We start from the raw sequence: 27,291 nt of genomic DNA on the forward strand, positions 1-27,291 counted from the left end.
CTCTTGTGGCCTCTCCCGTTGTGGAGCACAGGCTCCGGACGTGCAGGCTCAGCTGCCATGGCTCACGGGCCCAGCTGCTCCGCGGCATGTGGGAACTTCCCGGACCGGGGCACGAACCTGTGTCCCCTGCATCGGCAGGCGGACCCTCAACCACTGCGCCACCAGGGAAGCCCAGATGTTTGTTATACATTTAATACAACTGTATCTATGAAGATTGTAGGACAGGGCTCTCCTTACATAGTCAATTAAAGACTAACCTGTGCGTTAATTGCATTTAACGATACAGATTTTATGGTACCAATGGTTTGTGTCAACTGAAGTGTAAGAAAAATAGATTTGAATCTGATGGAAGATGCTGTAGATTATGGAATATTCCTGAGAACCCTCATTCCTTCTAGAAGTCCTACAGAGTCTGTTTATTCAACTAGAACGGACCCACTAGAACAATGAACATGTATCCTTTTCTTTAATAGCAAACCTTCAACGACCAGAAGGTGGTAAGTGACTCCCAAATGTGTGTATCTACACCCAACCATGCTCTTCTACGCAAATCACACATCAGCAGCCAACTGCTCAGAAGTTACAATAGGAAATCTCACCAACCCCTTAAATTCAATGTTGGAGGAAAAAACTCACGATATTCCTATCAAAATGGGTAGGTTTTTCCGACTTTTAGACTTCTTTTGAAGGTTATTCTCATGCATGTCATGAAATGCCATAATTCAGGATGTTCTTTCATGACTCTCCTATATCCTCAATCACGAACCCTTAAACCCAGTCCTTCCATTCCCAATACCCAACTCCACATTGGTCCTCACCATCTTTTGCCAAGACCAGTACTTCTCAAGCTGGAGCTGCATCAGAGACCCCTAGAGGGTCTGGTCACACAGGTGCTGGGCCCACCCCCGGAGGGACTGATCAGCAGGTCTGAAGTGATGTCTGAATGTGCATTTCTAACACGTCCCCAGGGGATGCTCTGCTCTTGCTGCCAGGAGCACCCTTTCCAGAACCGCACACCTAGACCAAGAGCCTTCTAACCAGCTTACCTGCGATTCGTGATCCTCAGCTGCAATGAATTTGGTTCTAAAATAATTTCCCTTAAACGTCACTGGATATGTCACTTCTGGGCTCAAACCCCTCAATAATTTACTCGTCACCAACTAGATGGCAAAATCTGATGACCTCTGCTTGACCTCCAGGGTCTCCCACAAAAGGGCCCTCATGTGCTCATCTGAGAAGGTCTGTCCTCCGAGAGGAAGCCCTCATCTGCCCGCTGATCACACGTCCTCATCGCAACAGATTGGGCGCACAAGGACCCCACAGCTCACATGCTCCATCCCTCCCCCTCTGTCCCTGCCCCATCCCGCTTTCACGATCCCACTGGGTCTCACCCTCTGCTAGGATGCCCTGCCTGCTCCCCCAGCCCTGAGGATGGCATGCTCCTTGAAGCCCAGAATTACAGACCATCTCTCAACACATGAGTCACTCAACACTGATGGTGTGAAGAGCTGATCTGACAGATTTTTTTCACCTAGTGTAATGCACTGAAGAGCTGCTTTTCATAGAGCCCAGCCCCTGAAACGTTTACCTAAACAACGTCACACTATACGGCATGTTCTAGTCAATCACAATCTGATAATGAGATAATGCAACTCAACCCATAAATGGAGAAGGAGAAATATCAAAATCTTATCAGGAAGCTTTTCTGAAATATGCATTCCTCGCTCCCTCCGCTATTCTAAGATGTCTAGAAAATATTCCTTCGAGTAATTCTGATATTCTGACAGCCACTGAATTAGGGCCCAATTAATTATAATGCAACAGAAGTCTCTACTGTTGGATTAAATACACCTTGCAACATTAATATCTCTTAGGATGACTCTTTTTCTTTTACTGGAGTATAGTTGATTTACAATGTTGTGTCAGTTTCAGGTATACAGCAAAGTGAAGCAGTTATATGTATAAGGATGACTCTTATTAAACTAAAACGTACTTAGAAACTTCTAAATTTATCACAGCATATCTGACTCTAAAGGAAGGACAAGATTTAGCTAAATATAATGGAACAATTCAAAGTAAAATGATTCTTGTGATAGTCATAGTTAAACATACTTAGTATGTGCCCGATACTGTTTGTCTGAGCTGCACACACATTAACTCACTGAATTCTCCAAATACTATGAAGTAGGGAAAATGAGTGTCACTGTCTTACACTCACTCCCATACCATTACAATAAGGAAAAGGGGTGATAAGATAACAGGGCTTGTGAAGGCAATTCTGCATCTCCGAGGGACAGTTTCTATAGGGACAGGATGGAGATGGGAGGAGGACTCTGGGTAAAGAGCAAACCCCCAGACTCCTGTGGGGAGCAGCCTTCTCAGGCTGGTTGGGAAAGGGACCAGCAGCATGAAACAGGGGCTGGTGGGGTCCCATCAGGAACTCCATGGTGGAGAAAGGCACCCAGCTTTTCCAGACAAACAAACAAAAAGGACTCTCCACACTAAAATATAACAAATCATAAAAAATTAGAAGCACCCAAAACCTAGTAAAAAATAAACCATAATGAAAACATGTGACTCAATACACAGCATTCTATTAACTGGTATCTACCTTCTTCAAAAACATAAATTTCGTTACTGTGTTTAGTGAGAAAAACACAAGATATGCCAAGGCCTAGCACCATGTAATATGAAATGACACTTTAGAATATGCAAAGATCGATTCTGAAACATGAAAGCAAATCCCAAAGTCAGTGAGATTGCTGGATAGATGTTTTCTGATAGAGATTATGATTTTTAAAAAATGACTGTGCTTCTGTTCACGGCCTCTGGTGTAAGTGGTAACATACCTATTTCCGTCAACATCTGCTTCCACTTGGGGGCCTCCGGAGTGTCTGGGTTCTCCTCCAGCAGCTCCGTCAGCTTGTCTTTCAACTCCTGCACTTTGTTTACATTTTGCTTCAGTTCTGCCTCAAATGACTAACAAGGAAATAAAAAAAGTAACTTCATTAAAGTATGTCAACATCAAAAGACAAAAACACAATTTCAATAGAGCACTTTTTTCTCCAACATGACCAAAAGAGGGGAAACAATCCACTGTTAAAGGCTGAAGTGAGTGAGGACCGGATTCAGCAGTGAATTATATTTTCTTTTCCTCTTCATAACTATTCCTCAACTAGCTGATAACAGAATCCCAAGGAGGAATGCTAGAGCTACAGAGATAATGACCCTCATCCCATCACCTAGAAAGAATTTCAAGGTATTCTCAAATCCCTTTGGAAAAAAAGGAAAATGACATCAGTATGACTGTAATTAATCAGAAAATCAGTCTTGATAAAAGCTGCAAGATTTGAGACTACTAGCAAATAAGCACTTTTCTGGACAACACGTTACAGAGTTCAAAGATAAGTTAGTCATCTGGAGACATTTTTGCCAGCATTGCCAAAGTGCAAAACCGTTTTCCCAACCCTGACAGTTGTAGCAAGAAATACCGTGTATTAAACAAAGGGAAAGCATGAGCTCCCCTATTTTATACTGGACAGAACAGATTCCTAATACACTTAGCCCTTAAATACATCTTTTCCAATAAGTACTGGTTAAAATCCAAGACTTAAACTAATTTGAAGGTGGCAAAGTTGCTTGCACCCAACAGCTCACTCATCTTTATAACATCTGCGTGTAAAAATAAGTGACTATTAGCATCAATCTCTACAAAAAGTCATGTTCAACAAAGCTGGCGAACTATGTGTTGAAGGTTATAGAGCCAGAAACCAGAACGGGGCTCCTGACCCCCAGGGCTCAGTTCTGAGTGCTAATCTGTTCTCTCACATCTTCGGTAAATGGACCCACAGAAGATACCTTGTTCTGTTCAACTTGACTCTTCACAGCCTCAGTGTCCGTAGGTGTAGGTGCCTGATGCCATTTTGTGGCAGTGTTGTTCATTGTCTGTAACCACTGCATCATGGCACTTGATTCTTCCTGAGCCTTTTGCAATCTGGAGAGTTTGGTACTCAGTTCGGCTATTTTGTCTTTAAGTAAGAGGCCAAGATCTTCATAGCCATGGCTTATGTCACTCATATCCTTTTTAATGGACGCTAATCCTAAACGTAAGAAGAAAAATTATATTGACACATTTTCAGGGTGTTTAGAGCTCTAGAAATAAAAATTTGTTTCACGTGCTATTTCCTTCTATTTTGTCAATATTAAGTCTACTATGATAAAGTCATAGAGTTTTTAGAACTAAAATGTTACATCATCTTACAATGCTACTTAATGACAAATACTTTAGGTACACTGCATAATACAAGTGAAATGAGATAGATATTTTAAATGGAATAAAAACCCCAAATCATGAAATGATGCTTATTAATTCCTCAGGCATCAAATTAAAAAAAAATAGCTCAAATAATGTTATCCCAAGTGAGAAAATATCTCAAATTAACCCGAAAGAAGGAAACATAAACCAAATGCCAAGCTGAATTACTGGATTTCATTAAGTTCAGATGAACAAAATTGCATGGAATGTTATATAAACATGTTATTTATGGAGAACATGACTATACTCATACCATTTTAATTCAAGTTTGAAATTTCGATATAACTACTTTTCATCCCTAAAAAGATTTTCTCTCTCTCTCAAAAAAAAAACACCATACCAAGTAATTTAATCAATAAGCACTTAAAGTCACCATTTACCTTTATTTGCCAAAATATCCTGAGTATCTATGGCTGTTCCTTCACCATTTAATATTACTCCACCTGCAAAAATATTAAAACTGAAGTCATCATAGATTTCTATTGTATTTTATATATATTAATAGTAGGTGGCATTAAAGCAAACGCCATAAACACTAATTCTTTTAAAATGTTATTACTATTTGAAAATGTAAAATAATGATTCAATTTCAAAATCAAATGAAGGTCTGAAAGATCAAGCTATATCCTCTCTTTTGCATAAAATTTATTTTTAAAGTCATAACATGATCAACTTAAACAGTAGAGTTTCAGTAACTTTATATTATATACATTAATCATTAACTATTAATTTATAAGAAAATTTGGGGATAAGGTTGCTTTAAAGCTGAAGTTATTTTAGTGATACAGTCCCTGAAGCACAGAAACTGGTCAATATGTGTGTTGCTTGAAGCATAAATGCCTGACAGACAAAAGAATGTCTGTCTCAAGTTAAGAAACTGAGAATTGTCTGCTGTAGTTACAGTGTTTTCATGGGTTTAATGGAGGCGGAATAAGGTAAAAAGACATGAAAGAAAAGTTAAAAGTAAAGTAAAAGAAACCATTACTGTATCAATATAGAGGAAGGAGGTACAGTGGCTGGGGAACTTGGGCCCTGGCATATGTCTCACCTGAACTTAAACCCCAGCCCCACTAATGACTCCCTGTGAGGCTGCACACGTGAATCCATCCCACCAAACTGCTGGGGAGAATAACAAGTATCTCGCGAGACCACTGTGGGCATTAAAGACAGTTACCCTACTGCCTAGCAAATAGGAACCACTTGGTGAGCCGTAGTAATTATTTCTCTTTAATTCCATAAACACCTAGCACCGGTTCCTTTTTCATAACCAGAATATTAAAAAATCAATTAGACCTTCTCATGTTAGTATGCCTTGGCTCTCTATCCAAAACACAAAAACATTTCCCTAAACTAACCACACACGAACAAGCCTAAACAAAAACATTTAAATATCTGAATCTTAAAGTTTTGTCCCTTAAAAAAAAAAAAAAAAATCACACACACCGTGGCATTTCAGATGGAAGTGAAAATACCCTTTAGATACTTCAGATTAATTCCTACCATGCTTGGGAGGTGTCAAGAGTAGGAAAAAAATACTTTTTACTTATTACTAATAGAGAATGGGCATGAAGAACTAATGTAAAACATCACAGAATTCCCTACCTTTAAAAAAAACAAAAAACATTGACATTTCAGGAAATCTGATTAGGAGAGAAAGGAGAGATCATCACACACTATACTATGAGGATTGCCTGAAATGGGATTAAAAGAGCAGAATAAACGGTGGGTGGAGATAGGCCCAGCTCAACATCAGCCTCACAATGGGAACAGCTGGGAGCTGAGCAGGGCAGATAAACCACAGAGGATCGTCAGAAACCCTCAGAATAAAGATATGAGATCTGCCTTTGGTCTACTCTTGGATTATTTAAAACCTGATAGTGACAACAAATATAAATATGTTTTAAACTTAAAACTCTACCCACAACTTAATTTTAGAACCATTATTTATACATGACTCTCCCCTTCTGTTGAGAAGCCTGGTAAGATTGTGATTCAGACATGCTGGCTAACACAGTATAGAACTGTTTTCTTTGGGAATAGTGTAAGGAATAATGCAGATGGGAAGAAATTAAGAGAGGTCCACTCAACAGAAAAGAACCTGTTTTCTTTCCTTACTTCCTTCTTTCCCAGGAGACCAGACTCATTTCTTTATCAAAGATTTCAGGGGCTTCCCTGGTGGCGCAGTGGTTGAGAATCTGCCTGCTAATGCAGGGGACACGGGTTCGAGCCCTGGTCTGGGAGGATCCCACATGCCGCGGAGCAACTAGGCCTGTGAGCCACAACTACTGAGCCTGCGCGTCTGGAGCCTGTGCTCCACAAAAAGAGAGGCCGCGATAGTGAGAGGCCCGCGCACCGCGATGAAGAGTGGCCCCCGCTTGCCACAACTAGAGAAAGCCCTCGCACAGAAATGAAGACCCAACACAACAAAAACAAATTAATTAATTAATAAACTCCTACCCCTAACATCTTCTTTAAAAAAAAAAAAAAAAAAGAGTGAAGGGCTTAGCCATGTACATTGCCGTTGATCATTTGACTTGAACAAGTTTAAAAAAAAAAAAAAAAAATTTCAGATAGAATTTCTACATCCCCATCAATTAGGTAAAAACAAACTGGAATCTGATCTTTCCCCTTCCCCAATATAATGTTCCTTATTCTTACAGATGAATTTGGTTACATTTTAAATTGTAGTATTTAATAAGATGAAACCTAAGAGATCTGAAATTTGACCAGAACAGACACTTTTCCGTGGCAGCGTTTAGGTTGTTTAGAGATGCCATCTTTCTTGTCACCTTCCCTTCGTGTTTCTGAGGTTATTTTATGCATTAATTTTTAAAAATAACATACACAAATAAAATCAACATGGTGGACCCAATTCACTGGTAAAACCCAATGGGTTTTACCACAAATGTAAATAAAGCACTTACCTGACTTAACTGCTGCTATGGCCTTTGCAGGGGTCATCACAGCACTTATTAGGTTACATAGTGAGATCCCACTGTTGTTGACTTTCTGAATCTCTGGTGTTTTTAAGCTCCACCTTTCTTGTAATTTCTGGAGATACAAAAACACATTATTTTTCAGTCTTTGTAATCTTTTCCAAGTTATACATTATAATTCAATGTCTTAAATATATCTTAAAACAGTGATGATTGTGGGTTCTGACTTATGGGATGGAAGAAAAGGACAGCATCTCTATTTGTTCCAATGGTCCAAGTGACTGTTAACTCTGTTATTAGTGAGGAGTGGGGTGGGGTCCATCCTGAATTCTGCTCCCAGCCACAGTGGAAGCCAGGCTAGTCCCAGCTGCCCCGGGTTCCAAAGTAACTGTCAACTGTAAGTCTGCAAAACTGTACTAGGTAACAGCCAAGTTACAAAAAAAAAAAGGCAGTAGAAACAATTTTAAAAAATGGAAATTCAGAATTCCATTTAATAGTGAATTTTAATCATCAAAACTTCAATGAATTTTAAAGGACACACAACTCCACAAATTTGGAGTGGAAAACTTGCCATAACTGGTCATAAGTTTTATGACTGAGTCAGATGACAAGACTCACACACTAGAGATTCAAATAACTTCCATCTTCAAATACTGGTTAGAGTGATATATCCAAACTAGAGCAAAATGCTGAGTTGAAGAGAAGGATCTTTTACTAACATTATGAAAAATGGTATAAAAAATAAACTAAGTAGAGATGTGGTGGGGAAAGAAACTCGGACCAGTCAGCAACTCACAAATACATCTCTTTAAAAAAGCAAATTAACTGAAAGTCTGTGTCCTTCTTCAAAAGGATCAGTTAAACCCGTCATGATTTCCAAATATCACCAAAATACACTGTACATACAGGAGGCTCTAACTTATGTGCTATTAGATAAAAGGAAACCTCTCATTCCTAACACAAGCAAATGAGAAATTCTTATCAGACATGGACAGTGATTCACCTTAGTTTCTTCCAAAGATTTCCCTAAATCCTCTGCACCAGAAGAAGGCTGCACAATGGGAACTCTTTCTGTGGTTTCTTTTATCCACGACTTTAATGATTTAACCAGAACTTGAAAGGCATCCATCTGTTCTTGACAAGAAGATACAGCTTCTTTTCTAGATCACAAACATCATTGACAAATTTAAGCCACAAAGGGAGATACTCCAAAGGACTAATTACTAAAAAGTAAATTATTATGCCCATTTCAAGCTTAACATTAAGAAAAAATCTTCCCCCAGGCACACTCCAATCCTCAGATACAGGAGGAAAGGTTTCATAGGTGGCAAGTGAAATCAGCTAAATTACTCCTTGTCTATTTCCTCAGTAAAGTCTGTAGATCAAGATAGGAACAGTTAAGATATTTGTAACCCATGTGTAACGGCATTCTATAATGCTACGTACACTCTAAAGCCATATAAACAGCTTTAACATGATTTAGAGCCAGTGAGCTTTTATCTGTCCGCTTTATATGGTGCTAAACACCAGCAGGCTGAGAACCACAGGGGAACCGCAAGTCACTAACATGAGGGAAACACAGCGCCACCTAGTGTCACTACAGTCACTTTAGTGGATGGGTAAACTGGGTCTTTACAGAGAGGACAGGTTTGAGTTTCCAAAAACGAGGTGAGACCTAGTGATGCAGAACTTAATGTGCACCTCCCCCATGGATACTCAGAAAGCTCCACAGTGAACTATACGGATCTCTCTGTACAGTCTCTGTACACTACACAGAGGGAGGGCACACGCCTGGCACAGGTACAGCTATGAGGACAGTTAGATTTGGTAACTGGATACCATGTAGATGGCACGTGCACGTGTGCAGGTGTGTGGATTATTAGCAGAGAGTACATGGTTGGTAAACTAATCACCGATGACCACATGGTTTTATAATTGGACCCATCTAACAGAAGAAACAACCTAGAGTTTACCCAAAGAAACCAAGAGTATTTCTTCTGCACCATGTGAATTAAATAGGATGGAAATGATAGCTCTGTGAGTAGTCCAGACAGCACTCAAAAGTTTTAGGTAGACAATTCCAAAGAAATGACGAAGAAGAGCTGAAAGAGAAATGACTACTTTCTATCTTTTGGGTGGCTTCTGTATGAACTTTGGCAAAACCAGATGTATATTCTCAACTAGCATGAGATCAGAAATATAAAACTCAATCAGAAGGCTCACACCCCTGTACAGCTTTTTACCTTAATTTAGGTTCATTCTCTTGTTTCTTACCTTGTTTGTTCATGGAATCATGTCTGATCTACAACTCTTCAAAAAGGAAACTATTTTACAAAAAAAAAAGCGCCATCCAGAACTATGCTGGAATGATGCATCGTTTCTGAACGGAGCCCAGAAAGCAATGAACCATGGGCTATCTTTCAAGGTTATTTCTGCCTTTGCAAATAAAAATGTAATAGCCAAAGCCTTCAGACTACAGTGAGTTTAGACTACTTTCAGTAAAACACTGCCACCACCATTTTCCTTACACAGTGCTTTCTATAAATACTTTCATGTAAGAAGTAGTGAATTTCCCTCCTAAATACTTTAACAAAAACTATACTTAGTTTTAACAGCAAAAAACTTATCAATATTAAAGTACTTATAAAGTAACCCTAAGCTTATTCTCAAGTTTCCAAAAACTGTTTCAGGTAGCTACATAACTAAATAAAAATCATGCATTCCAATTAGTATCAAGTAGAATAAAATCCAATTTCTTAAGTGGTGCTTACTTTTCTTTGACAGTATCCTCCATTTCCTTGAATTTCTTTGACAAATTATTTGTTTTTTCAAAAACCAGAGCTTTATCCCCTGGCAAGCCATGGCTGGAGATCTCCTTCAAGAGATTCTGCAAAACTTCGAGATCTTTCCTGCGTTCTAGCAGTTCAGAAGTTGATTCCTACAAAGCATTTAGATATTCCATCAATATAAGATGTTGCTACGAACATAAAGAACAGACTGGTAAAAAAAAAAAAAAAAAAAAAAAAAAAAAAAAAAGAACAGACTGGTGGTTGCCAAGGGGGACGGGCTTGGGGGAGGGATGGAGGGAGAGGCTGGGGTTAGCAGATGTAAGCTTTTTATATATGGAATGGATACAGAACAAGGTCCTATTGTATAGCACAGAGAAATATATTCAATAGCCTATGAAAAAACATAATGGAAAAGAATATTTAAAAAAGAATGTATATATATATGTGTGTGTGTGTGTGTGTGTGTGTGTGTGTGTGTGTAACTGAGTCACTTTGCTGGACAGCAGTAATTAACACAACACTGTAAATCAACTATACTTCAATACAAAAATTTAAAAAAATATAAGGTGCTGCTAGATCTTCAAAGGGCATCCCATCAAGATTTAAGTATGGGACCAGAATGGCTCCACTCAGAATTTCACAGAATGATCCTGCCTATGGTCTAAGCATAAACAAACATGCAGGCAGGCTGTTTGAAAGAGAACAGTTTAATTTAATTTAAATATGCACTCTTTACATTCTGCCTCTGTGGGCTCTGAAATAAGATATGTGTATCACCTATGATATACAGAAAATGAGAGATGGTGCTCACTTCTGATTAATGACCAAAGGCTTCAAGGAGAAGATGAGCTTTGAAGTTTTTAAAGGAGGAAAGCATAGATCTAACCAATCCATCAGCAATTAAAATGATGCTTGTTAATCATAACTCTGCCAATAAATGTATGTGCTTGTCTTAGCTGTTGATATCTTTGATCAGCCTTGTGAATTCCATGGGAAACATACCTGCATAAACTGAGACAACTCAGTAACATCCTTCTCAGGCACGTCTGCCTCAGTAAGAGCCCGGGTTTTGGTTTCTAAGAATGTCTGGAGTTTTTCTGAGAGGTTCTCAAACAGCTCCACTTTGGTTTTGAGTTCCTCCATTTGGGCAAGTTTTTCTTTGTGTTTGCGACTTGCTTCTGAAAAGCGAAGGGCTAAGTCCTTCATCCTGGCCTGCAGCGAGGATGCGGTGGACGGGTCTGTGGTCTCTGTGAACCTCTTCACTTTCTCATTCATGGCATTTATGCTGCTCTGCCGCCCTGCAATGTCCTGGTCCAACAACTGAAATGAACCAAATACCACACACGTAACATAATATTTACAAATAACGTCAGACTTGTAAAAATTACTATTCAGAACAAGTTTGAGCCACCTGTGACTAAGGAAGCTAATGGGAGTGACAGACAAGCTGATTGGTCCCTGGAGGAATCCCATCCCCAGTCCCCGCAAGGAGACTGGAGAACAGCTGGCTGGCTGCCCTGGCGAGGCAGGAGATAGCCGCCACTCAGCAACCCCGGGATCTCCTGCAGCCCAGGGATTATCCACGGTCCTGATTTTTCAAAGGCTAGACAACAACAAGACTGATCTGATTAACCTCCTGGGCAGCTGGCTGAAGCCGTGAGGAACAAACAGGACCCGGTGTGCGGGGATGCCCTGTACCATGAGTGATGTTCATGAAAAGTACACAGAGGGAAGTCCCTCTCTGCTCCACAGAAAATCGCTTCGCACACTTGTCTCTATGCAAGCGCTACTTTCCACGTTTTTATATTCAGGAGACATCTCTTTACGCCTTAAATTTCTCTTAAATCTACCCATCCTTGGAGCTTACTATATTTTTTTCAATATATTACAATTTTTTAATTGAGATATAATTGACATACGTATAACTATCTGTTATAATAATGTTATAACACTATATTAGTTTCAGGTGTACAACATAATGATTCGATAATTGTAAATATTGCCAAATGATCCCCACAGTAAGTCTAGGTAACCTCCATCACCACACACAGTTACAATTTTTTTCCTTGTGATGAAAACTTTTAAGCTCTACTCTCTTAGTAACGTTCATACAATTATTTTAAATTTATCCAAATTTCCAGTGCTGTTTTAGCAAGAGAACCCAATAGTATATACAGTTCAAGTTCCTGGGAAGAATAAGTCTGTGTTTTTTCTTAAAGAGAATTATACGGTTCTGGTCCCTGCCATCTAAAATGATCTTTATAACCCACGATTCATATGCTGAGGAAGATACACAGATAAAAGAGCAAATAATGTTACACTAACAAGAACATTCAAGTTCTTCATATATAGGTTTATGTCTACACATGGAAAAGCCCAGGATATATGAATTTTAGGGATGAATATGTGTAGTGAAAATCAGTGAAAGGCTTTGATATGGGCAGAGCATGAAAACATCCACACTTTTTGAATAACCTGAGATGCTGGGTTTATTTTCATCTAAAAGTGGTTTGTTGGAAGTCACTTACGATGTTTTTACTGATGACGTCCTGCAGAGCGGCGGAGTTCAAGGGCACAGGGCGCTGCTCTTCCAGCGAGCGCTCCACACCCGCCATCCAGTCCAGCATCTCATCCAGGCCGTCCTGCACACTCAGAGAGCGGGTCAGGGTTATCTGCAGCTTCTCGTTTCGTTCACTGACAGACTTGGACAGGTCATCATATCTCCCGACAATGTCACCTAGTCCAAAAGGATCGGGAAACTTTAACCACTAAGTTCTCTTTGCGCCGTTCCTTTGCAAAACACACTAAGGAGAGTCACAAAAATTACTACACTAGAATTGGAAGAGGAAAAAAGGTTGAAATGATAAATTCATAATGCATCATCAGAGCACCACCAAAACCTGAAAAAAGAAAGAAAAGATCCTAGTGGAAAATAAAAAGCTAAAAATTTTTACATAGTATATATGTGTAAATATAATTGTGTGTGTGTGTGTATAATCTTCATTTGAAAAAAAGATTTTTGGATGCATAAACATTTGAATTGTCCAGAGAAATGAATGTGATCCAAACAGCCAATCTTTGGAATAAATATTGGTTCTCAACCTGACTTTTCAAATTAGCTACACTTGATAACTACATGGAAAAAAAAAAAAAAGGTGACAGTCTTACAGAGCTAATCTCAAGAAACAATATACTCTTATAAAGATTTATTAAGAATTAACCTTTATGCAAAAAAATTATTTCATCTTTCTTGCTCACGCATGCTCTCTCCTTCACGTACACACACACACACACACACACAACACACACACACAAAGATTTAAGTTTTTCTCATCCTTCACAGCCTAAGTAAAGTACTCAAACGCACAGAAGTTAGCAGATGCAAATGTACTGAGAAAACAGACAACACACAATGAAAATTCACATAAAATACAGAAGGTTGAGATGATGCTTCTAAGATAACACAGATAGAATGTATTTGATAAGTTTAATAGCAGGCAAAGGGAAAAACAAACAGTGTTAGGAGGCTGACCTGTCTCAGATAAGATTAACTTTACTTTCAATTCTAAAGACTTAAGATGCTTTTAAAAAAAACCTTTCTGGCTAGTTTTCATTCATATATAAAGCTCTATATTTTAACAACCTACATTCTATGCTGCAAGACCAATGATAAGTTCAAAGAACAGTAGTTTTTAATGTATTCACCTCTCCCTCCGCCGACTCCACCTCTCTGGAAAACAATGTTTTTAATCATCAATTTATCACTTACTGTCCAAGAATCTGAAAAGAACTTTAATTATTTCTGATACACTGTAAAATGTTTCAATGGAAGAAAACATTGACATCTCTATAAAAATGAAATCTCTTACATGCTTATGTTTGGCTCATGGTACATAATCCATATAAACAAACAATATTTCTTTTTGCTTGTTCTAATATTATATCATGAGAAAACAGTTTGATAAGTTTTCACTGAATTGAGAGGTTAAGCTTGGATGACTGAAAGAGACAATCACGCTCCTTTCATGAAAACACAATGAAGCCCATGAGAAGGGTAACAGGGAGGGGACAGAATTTAATATGCACCAAGATGCTGAGGGCAGACAAGCAGCGGGTTCAAGTACAGCCCTGATTTGAAAGTCACAGAGCAGATCATTTGAACTGCAGGCTGTGATTGGCAGGTGAGCTGTTTCTCAAATGGGTGGCTCTGTGCTTCAACAGGGCACCATCATATCTGTTTAGCTATGGTAAGTGATTTCCCAAGCAAAGTCAGCTATTTTAATAAAATGAACACACACAACATTGTAAATCAACTGTACTTCAATAAAAAAAATTTTTTTAATTAACACATTGTATTAGTTTATTTTTGGACTCCTTAGTAATAAAATATTGTCACTGAAGTAAATTCTTGACTTTAGTAATTAAAAAATATTTTAGAAAAAGGTACAAACAAAATTTACTTTAAGAATGTTACTTTTTTTGGCTTTTTTTGTTTTTTTGCGGTACGCGGGCCTCTCACTGTTGTGGCCTCTCCCGTTGCGGAGCACAGGCTCCGGACGCGCAGGCCCAGCGGCCATGGCTCACGGGCCCAGTCGCTCCGCGGCATGTGGGATCTTCCCGGACCGGGGCACGAACCCGTGTCCCCTGCATCGGCAGGCGGACTCTCAACCACTGCGCCACCAGGGAAGCCCAAGAATGTTACTTTTTTAAGTGGTTGGTTTTCTTAGAAGTCAAATAGATCTTAGAGAAACTCCTCTATATCTTAAATATCTTTCACATATTCCTAAAAAACTATGCCAGAGAGAAGCTGTAGTCTTAAAATAACGTAACATGGATTTTAAACAAATGAAAGTGAAATTGTGTACAGTTAACAATGGGAAGGTGTCAAAATGCCTCTTCAAATACCAGAATTACATATAAAATCGTCTTTTCTCCCCCAAGCCCCTGTCCCAAGAGCAGTGGTTGCCAAGGTGGGAGGTGAAGACAGTGCTCTGGGACACAGGATTCGCGGTTTTATCGTCTACTTTAACATTTTATATTTTGGGGTCTTATAATGTACATAATATGCTAAGATAGCAATAGGTGTATGTAATTAATAAATACATGTGCATCTCTGAGCATCTATATACACATGCTGAAAATTACGTGACAAGGTGCACGATCGAAAGATTCTGAATGTCTCTAGAGAATAGACTGGAGGTTGCCAAGGCGGAGGGGGCTAGGGGAGGGATGCAGTGGGAAGTTGGGGTTAGCAGATGTAAACTCTTATATATAGAATGGATAAACAACAAGGTCGTACTGTATAGCACAGGGCGCTATATTCAATAACCTGTGATAAACCATAATGGAAAAGAATATTAAAAAAAGAATGTATATATATATATATATGTACAACTGAATCACTTTGCTGTACAGCAGTAATTAACACAACACTGTAAATCAACTATACTTTAATTAAAAAATATTGATATGGACTTCCCTGGTGGCTCAGGGGTTAAGAATCCGCCTGCCAATGCAAGGGACATGGGTTCGAGCCCTGGTCCGGGAAGATCCCACATGCTGCAGAGCAACTAAGCCCATGCGCCACAACTACTGAGCCTGTGCTCCAGAGCCCACAAGACACAACTACTGAAGCCCGTTGCCACAACTTCTGAAGCCCACGTGCCTAGAGCCAGTGCTCCTCAACAAGAGAAGCCATCGCAATGAGAAGTTTGCGCACCGCAACGAAGAGTAGCCCCTGCTCGCCACAACTAGAGAAAGCCCATAAGCAGCAACAAAGACACAATGCAGCCAAAAATAAATAAAAATAAATTTATTTTAAAAAATATTGATAAAAAATTGCACTATATCAGTGTTTAAATCCATGATGAAATACTGTAATAGAAAATGTATAAATTTTTTTGGTTGTTTTTTACATTTTCTTGAAACAGTGCAGGACTTTATGTCATATTACTGATATTTCGCCTCGAGGGTTTTTGCCTCTTTGAATACGAAATCCCGTTGGGCAAAATAAGATGAAATATTTTTCCTGTAGGTTAGAAGGAGCACTGCTGGAAACAAATCATCTGAAAATAATTTAAAAAAAAAAGATTCTGAATGTAAGAAAGAAAAAGGTTTGACTTCTACAGAGTGGTTTTAGAAGAGCAAAGCTTCATCCTTCTCTTTACCTACAATTTCAACTCAGATTTTAATGCCAGCTCTCTTGGGGTGAAAGGTATGTTAATCATTTGCTATGTTAAAGTTTTTATTTCACACTGATAAATATTTAATAACCTGAAACCACACATTAAACATAGGAAAAGTAGCAAAGTCCAAACAAAAAATATAATAAGACAATAAACAATGTTAATTGATAATCCACTGTGCGTTTAGTTTAAACTAAATACTGTGAGTCGATACAAAGGTAATATACAATAGCTCTTTCCTCAAGAAAGGCACCACCTAACATGAGAGGATGCAAAAGCACTGCTGTAACTCGACAGGGTTTCTAGGATCACGGAAGAACCCTGTGAGGCCACTCAAAGACCCCACGAAAAGGAGAAGCAGGAACATCTCAACCTCCTAACCCCTTGCTCCTGCTTTTGACAAGAAGATCCCTCCAAGTGTCTGTTGAGTCTGTTCTGGCCTTAGGTTGAGAGTCTAGCTCGGCCGAATCCCATCAACCAACAGAATCTTGTTAGGTTCTACTTTCTGTGACTGCTGCATACATAAAGAGTTTTTTGTAAGTCAACTATACTCTAATATAAAATAAAAAATTTAAAAAAACCCTAAATGTAAGGCTGGGTATTATAAAACACTTAGAAGAAAACATAGTCTTCTGAATGTCTGCAAGAATGAACGATTTATGTCTTTGACATAAATAGTAGCAATATCTTTTTGGATCCATCTCCTAGAGTAATAAAAATAAAAACAAAAATAAATAAATGGGACCTAATTAAACTTAAAAGGTTTTGCACAGCAAAGGAAACCATAAACAAAATGAAAAGACAACCCACAGAATGGGAGAAAATATTTGCAAATGAAGCAACCAACAAGGGATTAATCTCCAAAATATACAAACAGCACATGCAGCTCAGTATCAAAAAAACAAACAACCCAATCAAAAATTGGCCAGAAGATCTAAATAGACATTTCTCCAAAGAAGACATTAACCAAAAGCACATGAAAACATGCTCAACATCACTAACTGTTATGAGAAATGGACATCAAAACTACAACGAGGTATTCACCACACACCGCTCAGAATGGCCATCATCAAAAAGTCCACAAACAATAAATGCTGGAGAGGGTGTGGAGAACAGGGAACCCTTCTACACTGTTGGTGGGAATGTAAATTGGTACAACCACTATGGAAAACAGTATGGAGGTTCCTCAAAAAACTAAAAATAAAACTATCATATGATCCAGCAATCCCACCCCTGGGCATATATCCAGAGAAAACCATAATTCAAAAAGATACATGCAGCACTGTTTACAACAGCCAAGACATGGAAGCAACCTAAATGTCCATGAATGGATAAAGAAGATATGGTACATATATATATATATATATACAATGCAATAATACTCAGCCATAAAAAAGAATGAACTAATGCCATCTGCAGCAACATGGATGGACCTAGAGGTTATCATACTGAGTTTAGTAAGTCAGGCAGAGAAAGACAAATGTCATGTGATATCACTTATATGTAGAATCTAAAAGAAAAATGATACAAATGAACTTATTTACAAAATAGAAACAGACTCACAGACTTCGAAAACAAACTTATGGTTACCAAAGGAGAAACGTAGCAGGGAGGGATAAGTTAGGAGTTTGGGATTAACAAATTACACACTACTATATAAAAAATAGATAAAATCAACAAGAACCTGCTGTACAGCACAGGGAACTCTACTCAATATTCTGTAATAATCTATATAGGAAAAGAATCTGAAAAAGAACGGATATATGTATATGTGTAACTCACTTTGCTGTACACGTGAAACTAAACACAACACTGTAAATCAGCTATACTCTAATATTAAATTTAAAATTTTTAAAAAGAGTTTTTGCTACATTTTCTAAATAAAAAATTAAAATTTAGGTATGCAAACCACACAGCCCAGTCCCCACTCCCAAGATCCTAATACACCTGCCAAGGAGGGCGTGCCTCTGCCCTGACCAAGAAGGGCCACTTCACAGTGAAAGGACAGAGTGCCACAGAATATGCTAGTGAGCGACATCTATTTAGAACGGACATGTAAGACCAGACATGAGGAAATGCCACTCACCCAGTGTTTTCTGGATGTCGTTCTTGGCAGGAAGTAAAGATCCCCTGGCGTCTAACAACACTTCAGCGGTTTTTTTCAGTTTCTCTACAGCCACCTGCTGACTTGATATCTGTCCCTGTAGAGCCTGGAGGATTGAATGCCTCAATTATATTCAGTAGGACTAAATAACAGATTTCCAATACGAAAAAAAGATTCACAGTAAGATAAACTGGACAGAGCAGACTTGTCATCAGTAGAAGCTTACCCCAGAATTCTTAGAATAAGGCCAGTTATAAAGTGACATTAGCAAAACCATCAGCCAGTCGGGAACATTCAAGTTCAGTCCTGGAATAAACCCTCAGCATATGCTCATGATAACCGGCCTGATTCCTGATCCTGAAACCCTCCACCCTCAGCCTGAGTTCCCCTCAATCCCACTCCCAGACTCTATACAATACCCCCACAACCACCAGAAAACAAAGACAAGTAAAAAACACACAAGCAGCAGAACCCCTTTGAGACCACTTCTGACTCCAGGGAAGGAGATAATTAAGGACTTACACATCCGGACCCAATGCTGAGTCATATTTATTTCTGTTAATGCAACAAAAGTTACTTAACATCTAACAAATTCCAAAAAAGTTCGCTACGTTTTGTGAAAATACAAAAATCAAACGGACACAAAGCTTACCCATGGGGATCTTCTAGTCTAAGGCAGGAAGTGGTAAGTGCCAAAGATGAATAAGAAAAAGGTTGAGGGGGGAGGACCTGGGAAGGGAGGAGGGGCCTCCTCCATGGGGTGGCCCTGGGGCAGGTCCTGGGGAAGGTGTGGATTTGGGCATCCTCCTGGGGCTGCATCATCACCCAGGTGGTACCTGAGCCTCTTCCTTCCTTCCCACCTGCAAACCAACCAGCAAGCTCTGACAAATTTCACCTGCTTAATATTTTTTTCAAATATGGCTCTGGTTCTGTATTTCTGAATCACTACAGGACAATCTCTCACTGAACTGGAAAAAGCCTCCTAACTGTGCCCCTGCCTCCAGTCTCTCCCCTCATACAGCCCCTGATATGTATTATGGAAGACACATACCTGACTGCACCACTCCCCTCTTAAAATCATTCATAGCTTCCTCTTGCTTCAGAATAAAGGGGATACTGGAGCCTGCCATCAATTGTCCAAGGGAATCTATTTCTTAATTCTATCTTCAATCTCATCTTTCTCCCCCTCCTGTTCCAGAAGCATCCCACGACACAGCTATCCCTCAGCGATTTGCTCTTGCTGGACCCAAGGCCCTAGCATCTCTACACACAGACCTTGGGAGGCGACCCTGAGCTTGGCTCTTACCTGTAACATTCAGCTGGGAGGCCTTCTTCCCTGTCTCTCCTCACCCCAAGTTGGAGCACTGCCCCCAGAAGTTCCCACACATGCCCTGTGAATAACACTGCACTGATTTGTCTCTTCTATCAAACTGGAACCTCCTTGAGAACTAGAAATTGATAGCATTCAGCTTTCTATTATCACTGCCTAGCCCAGTGCTGGGCACATGGCATTAACAAAAGTTTCTGGAATAAACAACTGAATGAATAAGTAAATAAATGAAGATATCAAGTGTAAGGTTTTAAAAGATCCCCCTCCATTTCGGCCTTCAACAACAACAAAAAAAAAGCAAATGTCTAAAGCCAATGGCAAAATTTTCCTCAATTAATTCTCATATCCAAGAAACTGTGATAATATACAGGCAGCTGTGCATATGTCCAAAGGCCCAACAATCTATGACCAGCATGGGATCTGTGATCTGAATACCAGATCCTACAATTGTTCTAAGAGGCCAAAGAATCTGCATCAGAGTGATCAGTTTGGGAAATTCTCCCCACAAGTTTAGTTGCAGTTAAGTGTAAGAAATTCCTCAAAATAGGAACTTTACCTATAAACGGACTGAAGTCTAAGCCACACGTACAGCTTATTTGCATCACACAGTTATACAGGAAATGAAATAAATTTAAAGGCACCTCCAAAAATTATTTTTTAGAATGTGGGTTCCCCAAGGACAGAGATAGGTTTTTTGAAGACACAAAGGGGTTAAAACCCTAACAGTGGGCCTAGAACATAAATGTCTTTGAATGAATAAATTTATTTAAAAGTGATCATGGTTTTACAAAACATCCAGTACCAAAGATGGCCCTACCTACCATCCTAAAACTTAGAAATGGATTACAAGAAAAGCATCTCTTCTTCACCTCTTCTCTTCAAAACATCCTATGCCCTTTCTCTTCATAATTATGTTCAAGAGAGTCAGTAGTTTTTAGTTCCTAATGTTATCAGGTTTTAATTTAGCTGTGGTAGTGGTTTATAACACTACTTTGGGACAAAACTGCAAATTAAAGTATTCAAATGGGTGCCATATATTGTTTTTAATGGATTTCAATGAAATCAAAACATGAAAGAAGCATCCGTGACAGGGAACACTGCAAGATGATGACCTTGGTCTCCAGCCTGGACCAGAAAAGGGTGAAGTTTACAAAGCCGTGGGCACTCGTCCAGCTCATAAAAGTTTCCCGACATTCATCACCCTCCCAGAGATCAGAGCAAGCCTAGAAGGTTGATGTTGTCAATGTTACTTGGCCCCATGCCTGGCTCCAAACCCAGACCTCTAGAAGGGTCCCAGGATCCTGCCTTTCTGTGCTTTGTATGAAGCTAAAATCTAGTTTTGTCCACTGATTGTGAAGAGCATCATTCTAGCCCAGGGGTATCAGACTGCTGACAACACAGCCAACAGCCACTTTAAAAATCATGCTAGTAGCAATGTGTTACTGGCCAAAAATATTTCAAATGTACCCACTGGGTGTCCCAAATTACATTTATCATACAACAGAATATAAGTAGAAGTGAGTATTGTAAATGTAGAAAAGACTGATTGTTTGGTAGTAGTCTTATGTGTTTGTATTACTGTTAAAAGAAAAATGATTGTAAGATGTTGGTAATAAAATGAAAGAGATGGAGACTCCTTAATCCTCATAAAAATGTATCCTCTCTACCTGCTGAGATCATCTTTGAGGAAAACACATCCATATGCCAGGAACAACTTTAATCACGCATTTAATTCTAAAATTATGCTGCGGCTTAATTGGAATTAATTCTCCTTTGAGACGTTGCACTCTTTTTCTATTTCTTTGGCTGCCTGAGGACTAGAGGAGTCTTTTTCCTCAGCACATACCAAGGTAGTATTCCAGTTCTAGAATTAATCCATGTTTCCATTTCATTAAAAAGCCATAGCATTCATTTCATTTCTGTTTGTTTTTTTTTGCCTTAGTTACATTAAAACTACTTTTACACAGGATGTAAATCAGTTTGTTAATACAGACCTAACTTAAAATGTGCTATGTCTATTTCACAGTTTCCGATGCTAAAAATACCTAACTTCCTAATTAAATGTAATACAAGCAATCTTAATAATTATGCCGCTCCCGGCATTTCCTATTAAAATAATGGCCTTTATGTCACAACATCTCCTCTGCCAACATATACTGCCCTTGGACCCGTCATCCCGTGCGGACCAAAAGCTTCATTAAGACAGATCTGTTCTTGGGCTTGTCGGAAAGAGAGAGAAAAAACCAAACCAAAAAAAAAACAAAAAAACAAAAAAGCCTCCAGACTGAAAATGCACCCCTGCAGTGCAGAAGCTGCATCAACGTCAGGGCTGACCTGGCCCAGGACATGGCCCTGGTGCCTGTGTAGCGCTGGGTAAACTCCAGCCCAGGAAAACACAGAGTTCTCCATCCTTTCGGCCCCAGCCCCTCCTTCCTCCTTTCACCCCACGCTTCCTCCCACTTCTCTCTGCTTGGCCTTAACCTGCCACAGTTCACCCCAGGGTAAGACAGCTTTCTTCCAGCCAGAAGACACTGGTCTCAGGCAGTACCTAACATTAAGCTAAGTCAGTAGGGTATCTGTTTCCCTTGTTAACGCACAATAATGATTTCTGACTCTGTAACTAACAGATGCAACCAAATTCTGAAAGGCAGTAGTTTCACTGGCATTACAGTGTTTGCTTTCTATCTAGGCGGAAATGAGCTATTGCTACCCACCTGCTAAAAGGAAGTACAGAAAAGATTTAAGACATGAAACTTTCAAACTCAAAATTATTGGTCACATGGAAGAAGAATAAAAATTTTCAAAACTTCTCTCCCCTCACATGAGGATTTTAAAATATGCTTGGAATGTAAGAAATGGCTAGACTCTCTCTGCCACTGTGGGTGGGGCTGAGATATTTACACAATTCCCCCATCAAGTCTGAATGTTCAAAAGGGCAGGTGGCCTCTCTGAGAAGTGGGCAAGGTGATAACTGAAGTGTGTACTTCTGTGAATTGGGGGTAACCCAACAGGAACCCACACGGAGTGTGACAGTGACACCCTCTCTGTCCCCCGGTCCATTCATGAACAAATGTTCATCAAGGACCTACGAGGGCCCAGGAATACAGCAGTGAACAAAACAGACCAAGCATCTGCCCTGTGGAGCTTGGTGGTAATGCAGGAGAAGACAATGAACAAGGATGGCAAGGGAGTCTGGGGGAGAATGGGTACATGTATATGTATATGTATGGCTGAGTTGCTTTGCTGTGCACCTGAAACTATCACAACATTGTTAATCGGCTAGACTCCAATATAAAATACGAAAAATAATTTCGTATTTGTAAAGATCACCAAGTGGCCCGGGCAGGACTGGTCTTTGTCTGGGGATGAGGAGGATGGGAATACGAACCATGACAGCAATGTCAGACCAGCTAAACCACAGTAGAAGAAAGAGAAACGAACAGACGTCAAGTTGTAACTCCCCCCAGAGGGAGACACACATCTTCCCATCCCTTCCTCCCCTGCCCTTGGGGGAACGATCACAAAAGTGGGGGAGAGCGGAGGGCATTCCACGGGACTACCTTGGGGCTGGATCTGTCTTTTCCCTCTTTTTTTTACCTTCATCTCTTCTAGCTGCCTCTGCAGATTTTTAGGGTCCACGGCAACAGGTTCAGATAAGTGTCTGCTCGCCGTGGCCTCGCAAGCCTGGAGCCCAGAGAGAAGCCCACATGAAGCATCTTCATAGTGTTGGTATTTATCCACCAGATCTTTGAGGTTATTCCCAAGGACATTGCACTGAAAATCGAAAGAGAGAAGGGTGGGGATTAAAATCCACTACTTTTATATATAATCTTCAGGACCTATGGGTTACGCCACCTGTAAAACACCAGATTTCAACCAAAGTGAGCAAAAACTGTAGGGTGAAGATTTTCTCCTTTATAGGAAGACGCTTCCTCTAACAAGTCAAAAACTAACCAATTCAAAAACATCTGCATGAGGGCTGGATCTTAATCCAGAATGAAGGGTTTAGGTGTCAATCATCAGAGAGGGCTCGTCTCCACGGAGTTTACACACCACGTGTATAGTATGCATCAGGTGGAAAGGTTTTCAAGGTGCTTCATAAATCACTTCTATATGCTGCACAAGACTGATTAACACAAGGAGGGCAAATAATCTAGACCAGAAGGAAGCCAAGGCCAACAGCCAACGATGCTTTTCAAGACATTTGTGCAGCCTGGTCAGCTTATATTCTAAACGGGGACATGTTTTCTCAGTTTTGCTTTTTTTAAAACAAAACCCTCTTACTGGTCCAGGAGAATAATAAAATTGAAACAGTCTGTTAGCTATTAAGTATTAAAATAATACACAGACCAAATATATGTGTAAAATGAATTCCTTGTGAAGGGAATTATCTGAGAGGAGGCTTCAGTTCTCAAGCTTCAGAGGCTGCAAACAGCAAACCACTCTGTTTAGACTCAAAATATACCCGCCACCTGCTGGGCAAAACAGGTATCACAGAGTTTTACAGCTAGGGCTGCCTGGAAATCACTCCAAATGAACTTAAAAAATAACTTTACGTTCCTAATCTTTAAACATATTTTTCAGAAGTAAAGCAGATGAATAAGACTGAGGGAAGCAGGATGAAAATACTTTATTTTCCCTGCTTCAGTTTTCAGATTTCTTGCTTCTAATTCCAAAACTAAAGAGGACAGAACGAAAACTACATGCACAGATTCCTCATGCCTTAAAATGAAACTACCTTATTGCACAGAAAAGGAAACTATAAATAAAATGAAAAGACAACCTACGGAATTTGCAAACGATGCAACCGGCAAGGGCTCAATTTCCAAAATATACAAACAGCTCATACAACTCAACAACAAAAAACCAAACAACCCAATCAAAAAATGGGAAGGAGACATATAGACATTTCTCCAAAGACACACAGATGGCCAAGAGGCACATGAAAAGATGCTCAACATCGCTAATTATCAGAGAAATGCAAATCAGAGCTACAATGAGGTATCACCTCACACCGGTCAGAATGGCCATCATCAAAAAGTCTACAAACAATAAATGCTGGAGAGGGCGTGGAGAAAAGGGAACCCTCCTGCACTGTTGATGGGAATGCAAATTGATACAGCCGCTATGGAGAACATCATGGAGGGTCCTTAAAAAACTAAAAATAGAGCTACCATATGACCCAACAATCCCACTACTGGGCATATACCCTGAGAAAACTATAATTCAAAAAGATACGTGCACCCCTGTGTTCACAGCAGAACTATTTACAACAGCCAAGACTTGGAAGCAAACTAAATGTCCACCGACAGATGAATGGATAAAGAAGATGTGGTACATATATACAATGGAATATTGCTTAGGCATAATAATGAACAAAGTAATATCATTTGCAGCAACATGGATGGACCTAGAGATGATCACAGTAAAGTAAGTCAGAAAGAGAAAGACAAATACCATATGATATCACTTATATATGGAATCTAAAATATGACACGAATGAAGTTATCTAGGAAATAGAAACAGACTCACAGACATAGAGAACAGACCTGTCGTTGCCAAGGTGGAGTGGGGTGGGGAGAGAAGGATTCAGAGTCTGGGATGAGCAGATGCAAACTATTATATAAGGATGGATAAACAACAAGGTCCTACTGTATAGCACAGGGAACTTTGGTCAATATCCTGAGATAAACCATAATAAAAAGAATATGAAAAAGAATATATATGTATAACTGAAACACTCTGCTGTACAGCAGAAATTAACACAACATTGTAAATGGACTGTACTTCAATTTTAAAAAAATGAAATTACCTTCGTGTAGAGGGACCTGAAGCGGTCAGTGGCGCGGTCTAGCCTGCCCTGGACTTCCCTGTGGGTGGCAGAGGTATCCAGGTGGCCCCGCTCAGCCCGGCCGCCTCCCTCTCTCCTGCTGCAAGACTTGGCTGCTTCCAACACTCTGTTCCCAGAGATCGTGATGTACCTCAAGTCTCCTTTGTGCGAAATGACATCTTCCGAGAAGCTCTTCTGCCTCTTCAGTTTGGCCGTCAGACCACCGAGGTCGTCGGCACCTGCTTCCAGGTTCTCCAGCTCTTGTTCTGACTGCTGCAGCCACTGCTCAAACTCGCCGTAGTCGGCGTCGAACTTCTCCAGCTCCTCCTGCAGGGAGTGGGTCAGCCGCATCCTCTTCTCCGATTCGGCCAGCGCGCTTTCATAATGCGCTTTCAGCTCCTTGACGTTCCTCTGCAGCTTCTCCTTTTCTTCCGGGCAGAGGTGGTGGCCCTGCTTCTCCAGCAAGGCCTGGGCCGCCTGGGTGGCCACAAGGACAGCCTGGTGCTGGGCCGCGAGCTCCACATGCTGGGCCTGCGGGAGAGCAGATCAAGCATCATGTGGATGCAGGACCCACAGACCCAGGACCCGCAGGCCTGCTTCCCATCAACCTGTCTAGGGTGCCCGCTGTTTCCCTCTTAATGGTGAACTTCCTAAAAGCAAAAGCTGCTTTGGGAGCAGCTCATTTTAAAATCTAATTTTAAAATTTCCAATCTTCTCTGGAAAGTACTGTTTTTGAGAAGGTTGGGAAAAACGGAACAAATTTCTGTTCCAGCCTTAAAACAAGCATCTACAATCTGCTCTCATTTTACTCATCCCTTCCTTACGAGCCCCCTGAAGGGATTGTCAATGTCTTTACCTAATTATTGATCAAGGAAGTACAATATTTTTTCTTAGGAAATGATCCTGAAAAGATATTTAATAGGAAAAAAAGAATCTATAATTTGAAACCTATAAAAACACTACGATCATCAGTAAGCAAGAACAACATACATTCGGAGAAGCCCAAAGGAAGTTAAAGGAACACGTATAATAAAGGAGCATCTTGGAGCTACTCAGCTGACTGGGTCTCAGTTTCCTGCATGTGGAAAAAGGGACAATAACCCTACACATCACAGGTTTGCTGAAAGGAGCACAGGAAACCGCACACAGAGAATGCTGCCTGTTGAGCCGGGCACATGTCAGGGATCAAAGTCCACCCTGGAGGCAAGAGCAGAGTGTCTGGCAGGTCACAGGTGTGGGGCAGAAAGGTCATAGGTGTGCACAGCTACCCGCCCTCAGCCCTCAGCCGTGTGGGCCTCCGCAGCTAGAGTCCCTTCCTCTCCAGCCATAACCAGTTTCTTCCATCCACCCCAATATGCCATTAAAATGTGGTAAACAGCATAATGGAAAAGAATATAGAAAAGAATGCATATATATGTATAACTGAATTACTTTGCTGTACAGCAGAAGCTAATACAACATTGTAAATCAACTATACTTCAATTAAAAAAAAAAGCATAGTAATCCTTTTGGGCCATTTTCCACATTTCTTGTAATGTCTGACATGGAGCCATACAGCCTGATCCCATCACCTCCGAACTCCCTCTCCGACCTGGCCCTCCCCCTTCCCCACACCACACACTCTGCCTCCCACCTCTACCCCACCCCCACCCGCGGACACATCTGGACCTCTTTCTCCAGCTGTTCTCTTGTCTGGTTCCAGCTCTCCCCTCAGACACCTGCCTGCAACCCCTACCTCCTCTGAGTCTTTGCAGGAATCTCATCCCCCCGTGTGGACCTACTTGGACGAGGCTATTAACCCT

At 40.2% G+C, this 27,291-nt stretch overlaps 1 protein-coding gene across 1 annotated transcript in view; it reads right to left on the reverse strand.

The window, feature by feature from the left end:
• DST (dystonin) overlaps positions 1-27,291 on the reverse strand; it is a 485,281-nt gene that overhangs the window by 102,383 nt on the left and 355,607 nt on the right. The window contains exons 42-52 of the mRNA XM_024754681.1: positions 25,472-26,020; positions 23,257-23,433; positions 18,312-18,435; positions 12,569-12,777; positions 11,043-11,360; positions 10,023-10,189; positions 8,255-8,411; positions 7,240-7,366; positions 4,696-4,758; positions 3,859-4,100; positions 2,850-2,979 (exon numbers count right to left, since the gene is read on the reverse strand). Coding sequence (XP_024610449.1) covers positions 2,850-2,979; positions 3,859-4,100; positions 4,696-4,758; positions 7,240-7,366; positions 8,255-8,411; positions 10,023-10,189; positions 11,043-11,360; positions 12,569-12,777; positions 18,312-18,435; positions 23,257-23,433; positions 25,472-26,020 — 2,263 coding nt within the window. The remainder of the gene's footprint in view (positions 1-2,849; positions 2,980-3,858; positions 4,101-4,695; positions 4,759-7,239; positions 7,367-8,254; positions 8,412-10,022; positions 10,190-11,042; positions 11,361-12,568; positions 12,778-18,311; positions 18,436-23,256; positions 23,434-25,471; positions 26,021-27,291) is intronic.

The sequence above is a fragment of the Neophocaena asiaeorientalis genome, unplaced genomic scaffold, assembly GCF_003031525.2.
Source record: "Neophocaena asiaeorientalis asiaeorientalis breed wild unplaced genomic scaffold, Neophocaena_asiaeorientalis_V1.1 scaffold319, whole genome shotgun sequence".
Classification (NCBI taxonomy): domain Eukaryota; kingdom Metazoa; phylum Chordata; class Mammalia; order Artiodactyla; family Phocoenidae; genus Neophocaena; species Neophocaena asiaeorientalis.